A 14348-nucleotide genomic window follows, 5' to 3' on the forward strand; every position below is an offset into this window, starting at 1 on the left:
TGATGGTGAAGTTCTGACACTGTAAATCCCATGAGAAAAGTAATGGCTCTGTCTTCGAAGCAGGTTGAAGAGTGGCAGTCGGTAAATTCCCAGGGCCACGCACACTGAACAATGAGGAGAAAACAAAATATTGAATAGCTGCTCATCCCCTGAGCACCGTCCATCGTGTGCACAAAATGGAGACAGAAAATAGCATGAGCTATGAGTAGTTAGACTGTCACGCTGTAGCCACACAAGGGGGCTGGATTAAGGTCAAGCAGTCAGTCATAATTCTGGCAATTCCGAATGTCTGAGAGCTTGACTTTGCAACACAGTAATACAGAACATAGGCTGCTGGAGAGGGCAGAGGGGGAAGCATGGGAGGGGTCCTTGCTCCCCAGGAGATGGGTGTAGATTCCCAATGCTGCATTAATCTACAAGGATTTCCTGGGTCAGACATCAGAGTATTGTTTGGCTTGCTTTTGTACACAGGGAGGTGAAAGTGGACGATCTGAAGACAGCCTTCGGTGCCATTGATCCTGCTATTGATGACCTAACGCTGGACGCCTACATTTGCCTGGCATTCCAGGCCTCAAAAGAACAGTGGGATCAGACTGGCTCTCTGCCTGTGGACACAGTGGTTGAGAGACTGCTGGCTGGAGACACAAAACGAATAGGCCCCCTTCCTGAAGAGACCTACACAAGCCTCTCAGAACGGGGAGAGGCAGAGGCCTACAATTATTGTTAAAGGGCTCCTCTCACCCCTTATGTACTCAGCTAAATACTTGTGTCTAGCTTTACAAAAGGGTACTTGTAGGGGCTACTGCACTGAGTTTGTTTACAGGCTGACTGATCGTTAACACCAGAGAGGCTTGATTGATTTGTATCATCAGTAGTGCAGCCAGCTCAAGCAGATGAGAGTTCCTACGCAGCTCAGTGGCCTATGTAAATAGTTTAATTTCAGTTCTCTCTGGGAGCAGGGTGCACTTGGCATCCGGTCTGCAGTCGCAGCAGAGGCAGCTCATCCCGCCAAAGCAAGCTGGAGGCCAGGGACCGCTAGTCTCTAGGGATGTCAGTGTCAATTTTCATGAACACTCCACTACTCACTTGATCATCACAGCTGCTGAGACCTGTAAGCCCTCCTTAAAGCCCAAGGCTGGGGTGCTGGTACTCAACAGCCTGGAAAATTAGACCCTCACTGTTTAAAAGACCCCACCACTCCTGTTTCCTCGTGTTGAGAAGTCAGGCAAGTTTTCACAAGAGCAAGATTTCTAAAGAAGGGCTTGGATACAGGGGGAAGTGATCCTGCTATAAGGTAGGGTGTGAATTTAAACTGCTCCAGTAATACAGCTGGAACTCTGTGGGGACACTTATTCCAGTGGGAGAGTGCCTTTTTCAATGAGGTTTGGGCAGTCTGGAAGTGGTTTAAGCTAAACCCCCAAAAGTCCCTCTCATCCCAAAATAAGAGAGTCCCCAGTCTAGCTCGACAGGTATAACTGGACAAGTGGCCCTGGGGACAAGCCCTAGGACTCCAGCCCCACAGGAAAGGGCCAAGGTGGTATGGGTAACTTTGCACAGCCATTCGCTAGTCCTCACCAGTGTGTGCCCACTCAGGGCTGGTCCTCTCAGAATTCCCTGAGCCCTCTGCTGCTTTGGGCCAAATGTCAGAGATCAGGGGTCAGGAAAGCAGCTCTATGGCAGTTAGCTTGTTTACTCCACCACCTAGCAACTTAGAATTAAGGGTCACCCTGCCAGAATATAAACATCAGGCTTCTTCCCTTCCTCCTACCACACATTGGATGGGAGGGATGGGGAGAGCTGAAATGGCAGGAGATCTCTAACTGAAGTAACAAACACCAATTAGGTGCAAGCATGAAGTGGAATGTCAGCAAGAAGAGCCCCAGAAAAGTTGGGGTGCAGAGGCCCCACAGCCTAGCTGGATTAGGATAGTGGGTATGCTGTATGCTTCTGTGAAGTGCTTACACCTGGAATACTGCATTCGGTCTGTGCACCTCCACACCAGGAAAAGTCTACACTGAGCAGGGAAAGCAACAATACAGCATAGCATAGCTAGAAACCAAAACTACTGCAGTAGGTGGAAATAAGTCCGGAAACCCCTTGACAGGAGAATAATGGTGAGTGTGGTGTGAGCGGGTGGAACTAGGCACAGTGTGGTGGAATTCAGTGACTATCAAGGAGCATTTCACTGAATTGTAATCAGTCTCTAACAGATATGGGCGAGCTCCATCACTGAAGGCACCTAGTACTGGGCTAGAGAAGACACGGGGCATACAGGGTAGAGAGCAGTCCTACATTAACACACCATGCAGTAGAATCAACTAGATCTGTTCATATTTATTTGTAGTGTTAATAAGTCTAGGTTTAAAATAGCTTCTGGATATTCAGAATGTAGGTTTCCTCTGTCCTCTTCTCTCCAATTACAATCTGACAACTTTAGAGGTCATTCTGTGCCTAAAATCTTCTGTTTATTTAACTCTCAGGACACTGGCTGAATTCCAAGCTGCTATGAAGCATTGCTTCTGGCTGCAGGAGGCAGAGCAACACAGATTCTTAGCTGGGACTTAGCCCTGGCTTACCCTCACCCCATGGTACGAGACCCCTTCCTCATGCCAATGCCGTAAGCCCCTGCCCTCTGCTGAAAGCTGTTGGCCCTACTTGTCCAGGGACCCGCAAGAGTTGGTCTGGCTGTGGAAGAGCCCACACATTAGCTGCCAGGATAGCTGAGTGAGGAGCCAGGGGCAGCAGTCCTAAGGCCAGCTGACAACTAAGGTGCAACCATCTCTGTCTGCTAATGGTCTTGGGACATGAAGGTTCTGCTTGTTTTCAGGGGAAGCTGGAAACACCAATTACTCAGCTGCTCTAGATCAGCATTTTTCAACGCGTGAGTCACGACCCAGTACTGGGTTGCAGCAGGTAAGGCGCAGGGCAGCTCTGGGCAGCACCGCCGACTGGGACATTAAAAGTCCTGTCTGCGGTGCTGCCCAGCTACCTGTTCTGACACCATCCTGAGCCCCGGAAGTGGCCAGCAGCAGGTCCGGCTTCGGAGCAGGGGGCCACAGGGCTCTGCGCGCTGCCCCCGCCCTGAGCACCAGCTCTGCACTCCCATTGGCCAGGGGTGGGGCAGCAGAGCCTGCGGGTAAGAGCCACGTGGAGCTACTTGCACACCTCCACCTAGGAGCTGGACCCGCTGCTGACTGCTTCAGGGGCACAGCGCGGTCCGAGGATGGGCGGGAAGCCTGCCTCTGCACCCCTGCTGCGCTGCTGACTAGGAGTTGCCAGAGGTAAGTCCGTGCTCCAATCCCCTGCGCCAGCCCAGATTCTCCCCCCGCCCCCCGCCCCTGAACCCTTCATTCCTGGCCCCACTCTGCAGCCCTCTGGCCCAGCCCTGAGCCCCTCCCACACCCCAAAACCCTCATCCCCAGCTCCTTGGGTTGTGGGCATCAATTTTCTTCAATTGGGTCCCCAGGAAAAAAGTTTGAAAACCACTGCTCTAGATGGATACCCTGGTGTATCTGCCAAGTGATCCGCTTGTCAGTACAGCAAGGATTAAAGAGCAAATAAAGATTCCACCTAAAACACCTACTAGCAACCAGCCAGTTCCTATGAAGAGCATGAGCAGAGCGAAGAGGCTGCGGGGAGCAGGACATGCTGTGCACCAGAAGGGGTGACCATGTAAAAGGGACTAGCAGTTCCTTGGAACACACAGCACCCGGGTGCTGCAAAACACCCACCTTTTATTGACATTTACACATTAGGAGGCAAAGCAGCTCAGCTGCACGGGCGTGTGATGTGGACACAGCCCAGGGAGGTCTTTTCCATCCGCGGGAGGGCTCCACTGTTCACGTAGGAGATCCAGTGAGCGTCAGTGAACTCAGAGGGTCAATCCAAGAGAATAACCTCCGCTGGCTATTCAACACCCTTAGGCCTGACTCAGTTTCTAATGTACAACCGCCGCAGGGAAACAGACAGGTACCATGAAGCAGCTTAAAGCCAGTCTCTGCTGTGGTGTTAAGTTCCCACGCATCTGAGGCAGGCCAGAGGCAGCACACATCTATTTGTGAGGGATCACTTTATTTCCACTCGTGGCAACTGGAATCAGTAGCTTCCTGTACTCCAGAGGAAGGTGGCGCTCTATCAGCACATGTAGAGGCATCTTGTCCGTCACCAGCCCTTGTCTTCGATTGAAGAGGCGAGGGGAAAGAGAAAAAACAGTGTGGTCCATTTAATCAGACTACCCTGACAAGATCTGTACCCAAATCCCCTTGGGGGTTTGCTCAAAGAGGACATTTTACCCTGTTAATAATGGAAATACAGATCCCACCGCTGCCTGTGCGATGCTAAGGCCAGACACGGTCACACTTACACCCAGTTACAGCAAGCATGGGTGTGCCAGATGTGCTCAGCCCCAGCGAGCAGAGGAGTTCTTACCCAACCTGCTCTGCACATGCTCAGAAATATTTGGGGGTATCAGACAGATCCACTTTTCTACAAGGAAGGCTTTTACAGAACTGGCTGGAGCACAGTGTCCTACTTGTAGAAGGCAGCAAGTGGCTGTCAATTCCCCCAGTCCAGGGGAGGGGGATGAAATTTTGTTCTCTCAGTTATGAGCCAAGAACAGTTCCTTAACCAGAGCTGAGGAGGTGTACATCATACATCAAACTATTCTGAAGTGCAAACACAGGACTCCACATGCAGAGTTCCCACCACTGGCCAAAGTCCCCTGATGGGCCCTCAGCCAGTTCACACTAATTCTAACACACTTCTCAGCCAGAGGGACAGGAATGTATCTTCTAGGAGTCTGACCGATAAACTCTGGAAGAACCAATGTTAGTCCCATTTTAGACACAAATGCAATTGTAGCCTTCAATGAATTGTCACGTCCTGGGGAATCCTGGAATGGAGTGAGCGCGGGGCTTTTCAAAGAGACAGTAGGATAATGATTTGGGTGGCTTCAGAGCTACCCCAACTTTTTGGCTAGACAAGAGCCTCAGAATATAGGAAGGGTTTTTCAAGGTTCTCCTAGGCTTTGAGCATGGCAAGGACATTGCCAACAGCTTCAGCAGCCAGCGAATGCTCAAGCTTTCAACAGCCAGCTTTCAAAAGCGTGCTCCTCGGCCCAGAATTCACAGGCTGTGAGGATTAAAGTGAATCATCAAGCAGCAGTCGTTGCCTGGGGGCTGTCTGAGCCGCAGGTAAGCAGCATTACTCCCACTGCAGATTGTAGTCATTTCCCAAAAAGGGGAAGCCTAACACCCTTGTCAAGAAGCTACATAACTGTGCAAACCTGAATAAACTGAGTGCTTCACAAATTCTACTCAGGCAGTTTCTGAGCAGAGCAATAGACTGTATGTAACTGTTATGTTAACATGCACCACCAACTAAGCGCTGTGTTAGGAACAGAGACAACAAGGTTGAGTGCTGGAATTCTTGGCTAGATACAATGGATGAGCTAGCTTCTTTGTTTCCTGCAGGGCCCATGCTTGCAGGGGCAGGAATCTAGACGCTCCTTGGATACCAATATTTACAGAGAACACTGATATTACAAGTGAACTGCCCTAAATTCTGACTTAACTCTGAGGATGCCAGGCAGTGCCAAATACAGGGAACACTGGAAACTGTCCTATAGCTCCAGAAGGTGTTACAGCCAGGAGCATATGCCAGGGATGCCACAGGGGACTAAAAGCAGAGAGGGGATCAGTACCTTGCTGGTCAAAGGGTTAGATCAGAGTTAAAGCCTGTCGGGAACTAGTTTCTAGTCTGAGAATGGGCTCCCACCCCAGCCTGGGGCTCCAAGATGCCAGCTGGGGTTGTATCTTCTTCACCCACCCTCTCTCCCTAACCACTTGTCAGTGAGAGATGCTTCACCCCTTGGGAGCTTTTGAAATGCTCCCATGAGCAAATTTGTTTGCACTTCTCTTTCATGTGACCAACATAATAGAATAAACTCCACCCTACCTTCTCATGAGGAGCTCCAGGTCAGCTTCCTCCACAGTCTTCCTCCTAGCATGCATGGTGTAAGCCTCCAAGTCGTTACTGAGCTGCCTGAAGTACACCTCCACGCTGGAGGGGAGGGGAGGGGAGGGGAGGAGAGAAGTTAGTCAGCAGAACACAAAAGCTGCCGCATCCTCCTCCTCAGCCCTTTCTCCAGGGCTATCTATGCTGCAACTAATTCCAGCACAGGTCGCTGCCTTCCAGGAACGGAGAGGGGCGAGGGGCCCCACCCCAAGGACAATCAGAAAGCTCGAGAGCTGTGGGGATTGGTAGATGGTAGAAAACACCGCTGCACTGAGCTGGAACAGCTTTCCTGGGGTGTTCTGCACCACACAACGCCCTGCCCTTCATCACGCCTAGTTTCACACTCACTGACATGTTCCACAGCCAGGTTCCTGCCAGCCCCTCCGCACCACTATTAGAAGAAAGATACCCAAGTAACACAAATATGGCTGGTTTACACAGAGACCTCGGGCCCTAAACCAAAGGCTCCTGCACAGCAGCATGGGGTGCTGAGCACTGCACCACCCCAACAGTGCTTATGGACAGGCCAGGTCTGTGTTGAGAATGTAGTTTGCCCCCTCTCTCTCACCGCATGGCAGCCCCTTCCTGCCACGCCTTCCTCTACTTAGTTGGAAAGGGCTACAGGACAGCAGGTCTGCGGGCAGGTAACGGGGGCTGGGAAGCAGAGGAGTTTGCTGCTACTCACCACTTCTCAACAACCTTAAATGCATCTCTGGCCACTGGCACTTTCACATAATGGCTAAAGATCTTCTTCACCAAGCTGCTGGGTAGTGCAGGCTCTCGCTTTCTCCTGGGAGCCATCGCTGTTCTCTTTGCAGCCTGTTGAGCCAGGGGAGGCTTGGGGGGAAACCTGCCAGGAAACAAAGCACTAAGCAAACCAAACAAGCAGGCAGAGTGAGTGGAAGAGAAGTGAGAGCACAAATGAGTTCTGGCAGAGGAACCCACAACTGAACACAAAGAAGGGCCAGTCCTGGCATGCCCTAGGGCAGTTCTGTCTGCTCCCTCGGAAGGCTGGAAGAGCCAGAGGACTCGCCCCCTTTGCGAGACTCTCCTGCAGTGTTACAGCACCTTTGGGAGAGTTACGGCTAGGGCCAGGATTTCGGGACCGGGTATGTACATCTGTGGGGCTGGTTTGCAGGCACCGTCAGCAGAACTATGCAATGGGGGAACTACAAATGCGCAGAAACTGTTCTGGGGCCAAGTCACCACTTGTGCGTCCAATCCCACAGCAGTGTGGGAAGCTGGGCAGCTCTACAAGCCAGCTCTGCACACTCAGATGAGAGCCTCAAGACTCACTTAGCCACATTTTTGCCAGTTGACAAAAGTTAACAGGTGAGGAGTGGATGGAGGAAGGAGGAAGACCAAGACCCAAAGGGAATCCTAGATCTTACAGGATTGCCTTTGGAGTAGTTTGACCATCTTCAGTAATGGCAAACGGGGCATTTTTCTCCTAGCTATTCCACCCCCAACAGAATTCATAAGATGCTTATTTTAAATATCATAATGCTCTTACACTGAGACACTGTCCTGTACCGCTCTGCAGAAGGATCCTCTTAATGGTAACCTTCCTCTGTGGAACAGAAGCCCCAGTCCAAGTGTGTGTTATTAAGACTACCACCTAGCAATGCTACTGCACTTCTCATCTGTAGAGCCCAAAGCATGTTACAGAGTAGCCAGTATCACTGTTCCCGTTTTACAGAGGGGAAAAGGAGACATTGAGCGGGGCCAGGGTCACCCAGCAGTGACAGAGCAGAGGGTAGAATCCAGGACTCTGGAGTCTCAGTCCAGTCCTCCCAGAGACCCTGCACACAGTGTCTCTATCGGACTCGCCCTTCACCCCATCTGCATGGTCTTTGGTCAGAGCTCCAGCTCAGGGGTTCTCAGACTTTTGTCCTGGTGACCCCTTTCACATTGCAAGCCACTGTCTGTGACCCCCGCTATCAATTAAAAACACTTATTAATATATTTAACACTATTATAAATGCTGGAGGCAAAGTGGGGTTTGGGGTGGAGGCCGACAGCTCGCAACCCCCCCATGTAATAACCTCACGACCCCCTCAAGGGTCCCAACCCCCAGTTTCAGAACCCCTGCTCTAGCAGGACTGTGCGAATGGATGGTATAGGCAGCTGGAAACAGAGCAGCCCCATAGATGAATGAAGTATGTGAAGAAGCTGGGGTATGAAGATGGAAAAAGGACGCCTTGGTTCTAACATATGTGATCTTGGGCAAGTTACTGCCCCTGTGTCCCAGTATACCCATCTGTGAAATGGGGATACGCATGCCTGACTCGTGGGGGAGGTCAGGGGTTGAAATGCTTTGGGATTCCCTCTGACCACTACCGCATGCTGCTCATCTATGTGAGCACTAATGACACTTGCCAGGTCCGACCCTGAGCAGATCAGCAGTGACCACCGGGCTCCGGAAGTGAAGTTGATGGAGTCAAGGGCACAGGCAGCATTTTTGTCCATCCTCTTGGTTGCGGATAAGGGCCCAGGTAGGGACACATGCACCCTAGACATGAATGCAAGGCTGCACAGATGGTGTAGATGGGAGGGCTTTGGCTACCTTGACCATGGAATGCTGTTTTGGGAAGGACTGCTGGGAAGAGTTGGGGTCCACCTGACCAAGAAGGAGAAGAGCATCTTTGGACACCAATTGCCAACCTAATGGGGATGGGTTTAAACTAGGATCCAAGGGGCAGGTAACTATAAAAAAAGGCAACCTTAACAAAGGGCTAGATGTGTGTGTGTGGGTGGTGGGGAAATGGACAATTACAATAGTGTCAGAGGGGAAACAGTGAGGGAATCTGCTCTACATCTTCGAGATCTGTACACAAGCTAAGTTATGACTTAATTGGCACCACTGACTTGGGATAAATCTCATGACTGGAATATTGGTCTGGAGGGGTAAAGCTTGTTCAGGAAAAAGAGGCAAGGGAAAAAAAGGGTGGAGGTGTCGCATTGTACATCAAGAATATAGACACTTGTTCTGAGGTCCAGAAGGAGGGGAGAAGCAGACCAGCTGAAAGCCTCTGGTGGCGATAAAAAGGGGGGAACGACAACAGAGTGACATCATGATAGGGGTCTACTATAGACCACCAAATCAGGAGGAAGAAATGGATGCAATATTTCTAAAACAAACAACAGAAATATGCAAAATGTAAGACCTGGTGGTAATGCGGGACTAACTTTCCAGACATCTGCTAGAAAAGTAATGTAACAAAACACAAGTTCTTGGGATGTACTGGGGACAACTTGTTTCAGAAGTTGGAGGAAGTAACCAGGGCTCAGCCCTTTAGATGTGATTCTGACCAAGGGAGGAATTGGTTGCAAATCTGAAGGTGGAAGGCAGTTTGAGTGAAAATGACCATGCAGGGCTAGGCTTATGATCATAGAATCATAGAATATCAGGGTTGGAAGGGACCTCAGGAGGTCATCTAGTCCAACCCTCTGCTCAAAGCAGGACCAATCCCCAACTAAATCATCCCAGCCAGGTCTTTGTCAAGCCTGACCTTAAAAATATCAAAGGAAGGAGATTCCACCACCTCCCTAGGTAACGCATTCCAGTGTTTCACCACCCTCCTAGTGAAAAAGTTTTTCCTAATAGCCAACCTAAACCTCCCCCACTGTAACTTGAGACCATTACTCCTTGTTCTGTCATCAGCTACCACTGAGAACAGTCTAATTTCATTATTCTAAAGAAAGGAAGGAGTGAGAGCAGCAGGGTAAGGACAATGGACTTCAAAAAAGCAGATTTCAGCAAACTCAGAGACCTGGTAGGTAAGGTACCATGGGAACAAAATCTAAGGGAAAAGACCAGGAGAGCTGGCAGTTTCTCAAAGAGACAATATTAAAGGTACAACAAACTATCCTGATGTGAAGGAAAGAAGAAGAATAGTAAGAGGCCAATATGGCTCCATCAAGAGCTCTTTAATGACCTGACTATAAAAAAGGAATCCCACAGGGCAGATGTGCCTTTTGTGCCTCCAGTCAGGTACAGCCCACACTCTGCACTGGGAAGTGCACTAGTCACTGGGCAATGGTGGACAGTGGCTTTCAAAATCCAAAACACCACAGTTCATTTAACACGATAAAGGGACTTGCATCTTGCCTTGCCTTGCCAGGATCTCAGGGTTCCAATTTTGGACTACTGCTATTTACTATGTATTACTGTAGCACTGCATTAGCAGATGCAATCCGGTACCCCTGATTTGCCTCCACACTATGAAGAGCCTTCAGGAAAGGAGAGAGTTCAATGAGTGCTCACTGAAAGGGCTTGCGGCCTGAGACCTGCCCTGAGAGAATATTTTATTAATAGTCGCTCAATAGCTGCCTTTACCCACTTGCCAAAGTCAGAGTTCAGGGTCCCTTGGTCCCTGGCACCACTGAAGCAGCACCTAACAGTTCACAGAGCTCCAAGGGTGATTGGCAAGGGAATAATCCCCTGGAGTCTGGTCTTGGCAGCTACACCAGCTTCCAGCTCTGCCTGACTACTGTGGAGCGTGGGTTCACACTTACTTGGAAGCAGCAGTTTTCAGGGTCCGTGGGGTTGACAGTAAGGGAGATGGTCTATACGCTTTAGCACGGACGAATGCAGGTGTCTTCATGGACAGCTCTGAGGAGAGAGAGCATGAGACACTTAAGCCCTGGATTTTAGTGGTTTGGCGTTCCTGCTGCAAATGCTCCCATAAGGGGGTGGGGATGTCAAATTTTCCACAGTACAGATCACATTATAAGTGTCTTGTAGCCTCTTTTCCTCTAAGTATGGATGACAACAGTCCTCAGCAACTAAAGCCGTGGTTCCATCCTGAGTCTTATGGATTGCAGCTGCTTTTAGGGAGATAAGGCTTCTTTCCTTTTTGAGGGATATTAATCAGTCTCCTCTGGCTTTCTCTCTCCCTGTGTGCCTGGCCAACTCTGCACACCTAGTCTTGTATTCCATGGCCATGGCGAGAGGAGATTCCACAGGATATGGAGCTGGCTCTGCTACATTCAGTTCCCAAGGAGGCTCCCAACAGCCCTGAACTATTCCAGTTCCTCCGAGTTAAACCCCGCCATTCTCCCTGCACCAGGGACAAGCCTAGGAATAAGTTCCTTCCCTTACACTGGAAGGGGCAGAGTCTAGCAGCATTACCCACTTCCGCAGAAAGAGCCAGCCAGCTGAAGCCCAGGTCATAGAAGGGTGACAGAAGTGGGAGTGAGACACCAAACCAGGATTCTGGAGGGCTGCGAGCCTGCCTCTATCAGAAGGGGTAGCAGCCACCAGGTGAGTTTCATCTGGGGCATATGCTCTCATCTACCCTCTTCAGCTTCATTTTTGAACCTTCCATCTGCTTCTCCCCCACAAGTGGGAGCAGGAAGGAAAAAGCAAGTTAAGTGGAGAAATGAGGCAACGACTCCATGACTTCTTGTCTGAGGAGGGAATGGGGGAGTAGGTGGGACTCCTTGCTTCCTGGTTTCCTCTGCAGTCTGGGGAAAGCCTGAAGTTGTATGATCAACGTGGTATTAGTTTAACCTAGTGATGGTTACAAACAGCTAGAATAACACAGCCTGTTGCAGAAAATGGGTGCTACTGCCACAGGCCTTGAGCAGTAGTCATCTGCTGAAAGGGAGAAGCTACTGAGCGCTCTACACACTGAATGCAATGCTAAGAGTCCCTCTGAGAATGGGGCAGTGCCACTGACTGGCAGGTCCCTCAAGTTAGCCCTTTCTGAGCACGCAATCCTATGCGTTTGGGGGGGTGGGGTGCAGTGCCTGGGGTGGCAAACTGCAGCACTATGCTAGGCTCTTCAGAGTCTCTTCAGGTGATTCGAAGGGCGATGCTTGGCTTTGATCTCTTTGTCCGACTTCTCTCCCTGCCTTTATCCAATGTTACACTACTGTCCTCCCCTCGTGAACAGCACTATAGAGAGCAGGACCAATCAACTCTATAGACAGAGCCACCTAAAGGCCCAGTGCACTTGGTAGCATGGTTAAGTACCTCCACAACATTTCTTTCGACACTAGTGTCAACCCAATTGGCCCCTCTGGACAACATACGCTAGCGTGGGCATTCTGACCACCCTACACTGCTTCAGCTGCTAGTGATGAGAGCAGAGATCAGGGAGTTATTTTTTTAGAATGCCTTCCCACAAATCCCCCACTCCATGGTGCATGCCATTCTGGGAGATTTTTGTACCAGTCAAGCAGGACACTAAAACTTGTCTCAGGCAGAGACTTGTTTGGTGGAGAACCCAGCACTCTTCAACAAGAAAGCAGACAGGAGCGCTCCTGAGAGACTGAGTAACCTTCAGTGGTCTCTGAAGAGGAGAGTCCTGAGGCAGATGCCCCTCTTGCTGTGTGTAATGCAGACTTAAGAGTGATAATGTCAGGCCACCATCTCTGCCCATATGCTCTTGGACTGGCTCAGCCCTTTCAGTAACCCCAACCACTTTGATCTCTGTGGAGCCTGCCCTGACATTACAGCACCAGTCTACCTATATGCGAGTTTCAGTCTCTGTAGGCAGGAGAATTTTCATAGCTTTGTGCAAGTTGGCTACTGCCCCAAACTCCTGCTCCCTGGCTCACACTGGGTGTTGGATGTTAGAAGCATTTAATTTTTGACTAGCACATGTAACTGGATGGAGGTGGACCAAAAGTATATGTCCTGAGCAACCTACAGCTAAGACTATCAGTGAGATTTTTTAGGCCTTAGACGAGAACCCAGGGATGTGGCAACTCAAAGCACTGGTTGATCTGACACCAAATAACTCTATGCGAAAGAGTAAGCGATGTTACTAGGGGGAGACAGGCCAATGGTCAGGACCAAGCCTTTAGCAAGTCCTTAGGTTTAGACTATTGGACTACTGGAGATAGCAACAGCATTGAAATATTCCCTTTTCATTCAAGAGAAATCACAGTAACAACATTCTTCAGCAGTGCGGTCTAGCTGAATGCATCCAATGAAGTGAGCTGTAGCTCACGAAAGCTCATGCTCAAATAAATTTGTTAGTCTCTAAGGTGCCACTAGTACTCCTTTTCTTTTTGTGAATACAGACTAACACGGCTGCTACTCTGAAACTTGTCATTACTCTACTGTGGAATCTAGTGGACAACATGGGTGGTAATATTGTTACCAAAACCCTTCCACAATCTATTGACAGGCCCCAGGGGCAGCCCCTCCAACTAACTTCTACCACCAACATGAGTGCGTTCTTACCCTCACTCTCAGGATCCTCAGTTTCAGCTTCCTCCTCAGTCATCTCCTCTTCCTCGGAGTCACCCACCTCTCCTATTACAGCTCCACCAGCCAGCTCAGCTTCTCGTCCTACAGCTTCCTTCATCAATTGCCTTCCATATTTCTCAGGATACTGAGCAGACGTGGCAGTAGAATGCCTGCTCAAGCTGCGGGTTCTTGCACTTCTGGGGCTCTCGACAACTAGATAAGGAATAAAACAAGCTTTACTCTAACAGGCCTTTCAGCCAAGGCTTGTCCTCACACACATTGTCTAAGCCTCAGCCCCTATTTGAGACAAATAGTCACTGGCAAAATGTCTGTCTTTAGTATGGAAAGCGCATAGTGCTGGTTTTTAATAATTTAGTTGCAAGGTAAACTGAGGCATGGAGTTTAAGTTACTTGGTCAAGGTTAGAGGGTTGGAAGTAGAACTAATTCACTGCCATAACTACTTCACGACACTCTGAAAATTTAGTCATAATAGTCCACTCGGCTTCCTCTCCATTGAATTCTGAAGGAAGAGGGCACACATTTTACTCTGCCTAGCTTTCTGAAGGACATACAGAACAGCCCTTGCCAATATGGAGAAGTAGAAATAAAACTAGAGGTTTTAGTTCAGATTGACATTTGAGCTGCCTATCAATGCCCACTTCACTTACTAGGGACATTCTGACACCAGCAGGACAGCTGCAGCGAGAGGGCAGAGAGGAATCTCAGTGTTGATTTCTAGATCAGTTTCCAGCAGATTTTAATCACACCACTCTTGTAATCAAGTTCCATATTACTCTGCATTTTCCCCCACATAATAATTAACAAACACTTGAGGGGAAGGAGGGTCTGTGGTTAAGGCACCAAACTGGGACTCAGGAGATTGGGGCTCTGTTCCCAGCTCTGGCACAAACTCCCTGGGTGACACTAAGCAAGTCATTCCATCTCTGTTTGGTTCTCTGTCAATAAAAGAGAGACCTTGCCTTTGTTCATCTACACTGCAAGCTCTCTGAGGCAGGAACTCTCTTACTGTGTATCTGTATGTATAGCAAAAAGCACAAAAGGGCCCAATCTCAGCTTGGGCCTCTAGGCACTACTGAAATACAAACAATACAATACTGTGGCACAAGA

The 14348-nt window shown here is 49.6% G+C and overlaps 2 protein-coding genes across 8 annotated transcripts in view; one reads left to right on the top strand and one right to left on the bottom strand.

Annotated features, from left to right (window-relative positions):
• TSNAXIP1 (translin associated factor X interacting protein 1) overlaps window positions 1-2976 on the top strand; it is a 63505-nt gene extending 60529 nt beyond the window's left edge. Inside the window, exon 16 of one of the 2 annotated variants that reach the window (XM_037878171.2) lies at window positions 472-2976. In XM_037878171.2, the coding sequence (XP_037734099.1) occupies window positions 472-727 (256 nt within the window). In that variant the 3' untranslated portion in view covers window positions 728-2976. The remainder of the gene's footprint in view (window positions 1-471) is intronic. The other variant, XM_043526381.1, reaches the window with a different exon arrangement.
• Window positions 2977-3033: 57 nt separating this feature from the next.
• CENPT (centromere protein T) overlaps window positions 3034-14348 on the bottom strand; it is a 34188-nt gene continuing 22873 nt past the window's right edge. For 2 of the 6 annotated variants that reach the window (XM_043526382.1, XM_043526383.1), the window contains exons 10-15: window positions 13214-13432; window positions 10534-10630; window positions 7529-7585; window positions 6701-6883; window positions 5956-6060; window positions 3397-4175 (exon numbers count right to left, since the gene is read on the bottom strand). In XM_043526382.1, coding sequence (XP_043382317.1) covers window positions 4052-4175; window positions 5956-6060; window positions 6701-6883; window positions 7529-7585; window positions 10534-10630; window positions 13214-13432 — 785 coding nt within the window. In that variant the 3' untranslated portion in view covers window positions 3397-4051. Of the gene's footprint in view, window positions 4176-5955; window positions 6061-6700; window positions 6884-7528; window positions 7586-10533; window positions 10631-13213; window positions 13433-14348 lie in introns of all 6 variants that reach the window. The other 4 variants (XM_043526384.1, XM_027831393.3, XM_043526385.1 and 1 more) reach the window with 4 other exon arrangements.

The sequence above is a fragment of the Chelonia mydas genome, chromosome 12, assembly GCF_015237465.2.
Source record: "Chelonia mydas isolate rCheMyd1 chromosome 12, rCheMyd1.pri.v2, whole genome shotgun sequence".
NCBI lineage: Eukaryota > Metazoa > Chordata > Testudines > Cheloniidae > Chelonia > Chelonia mydas.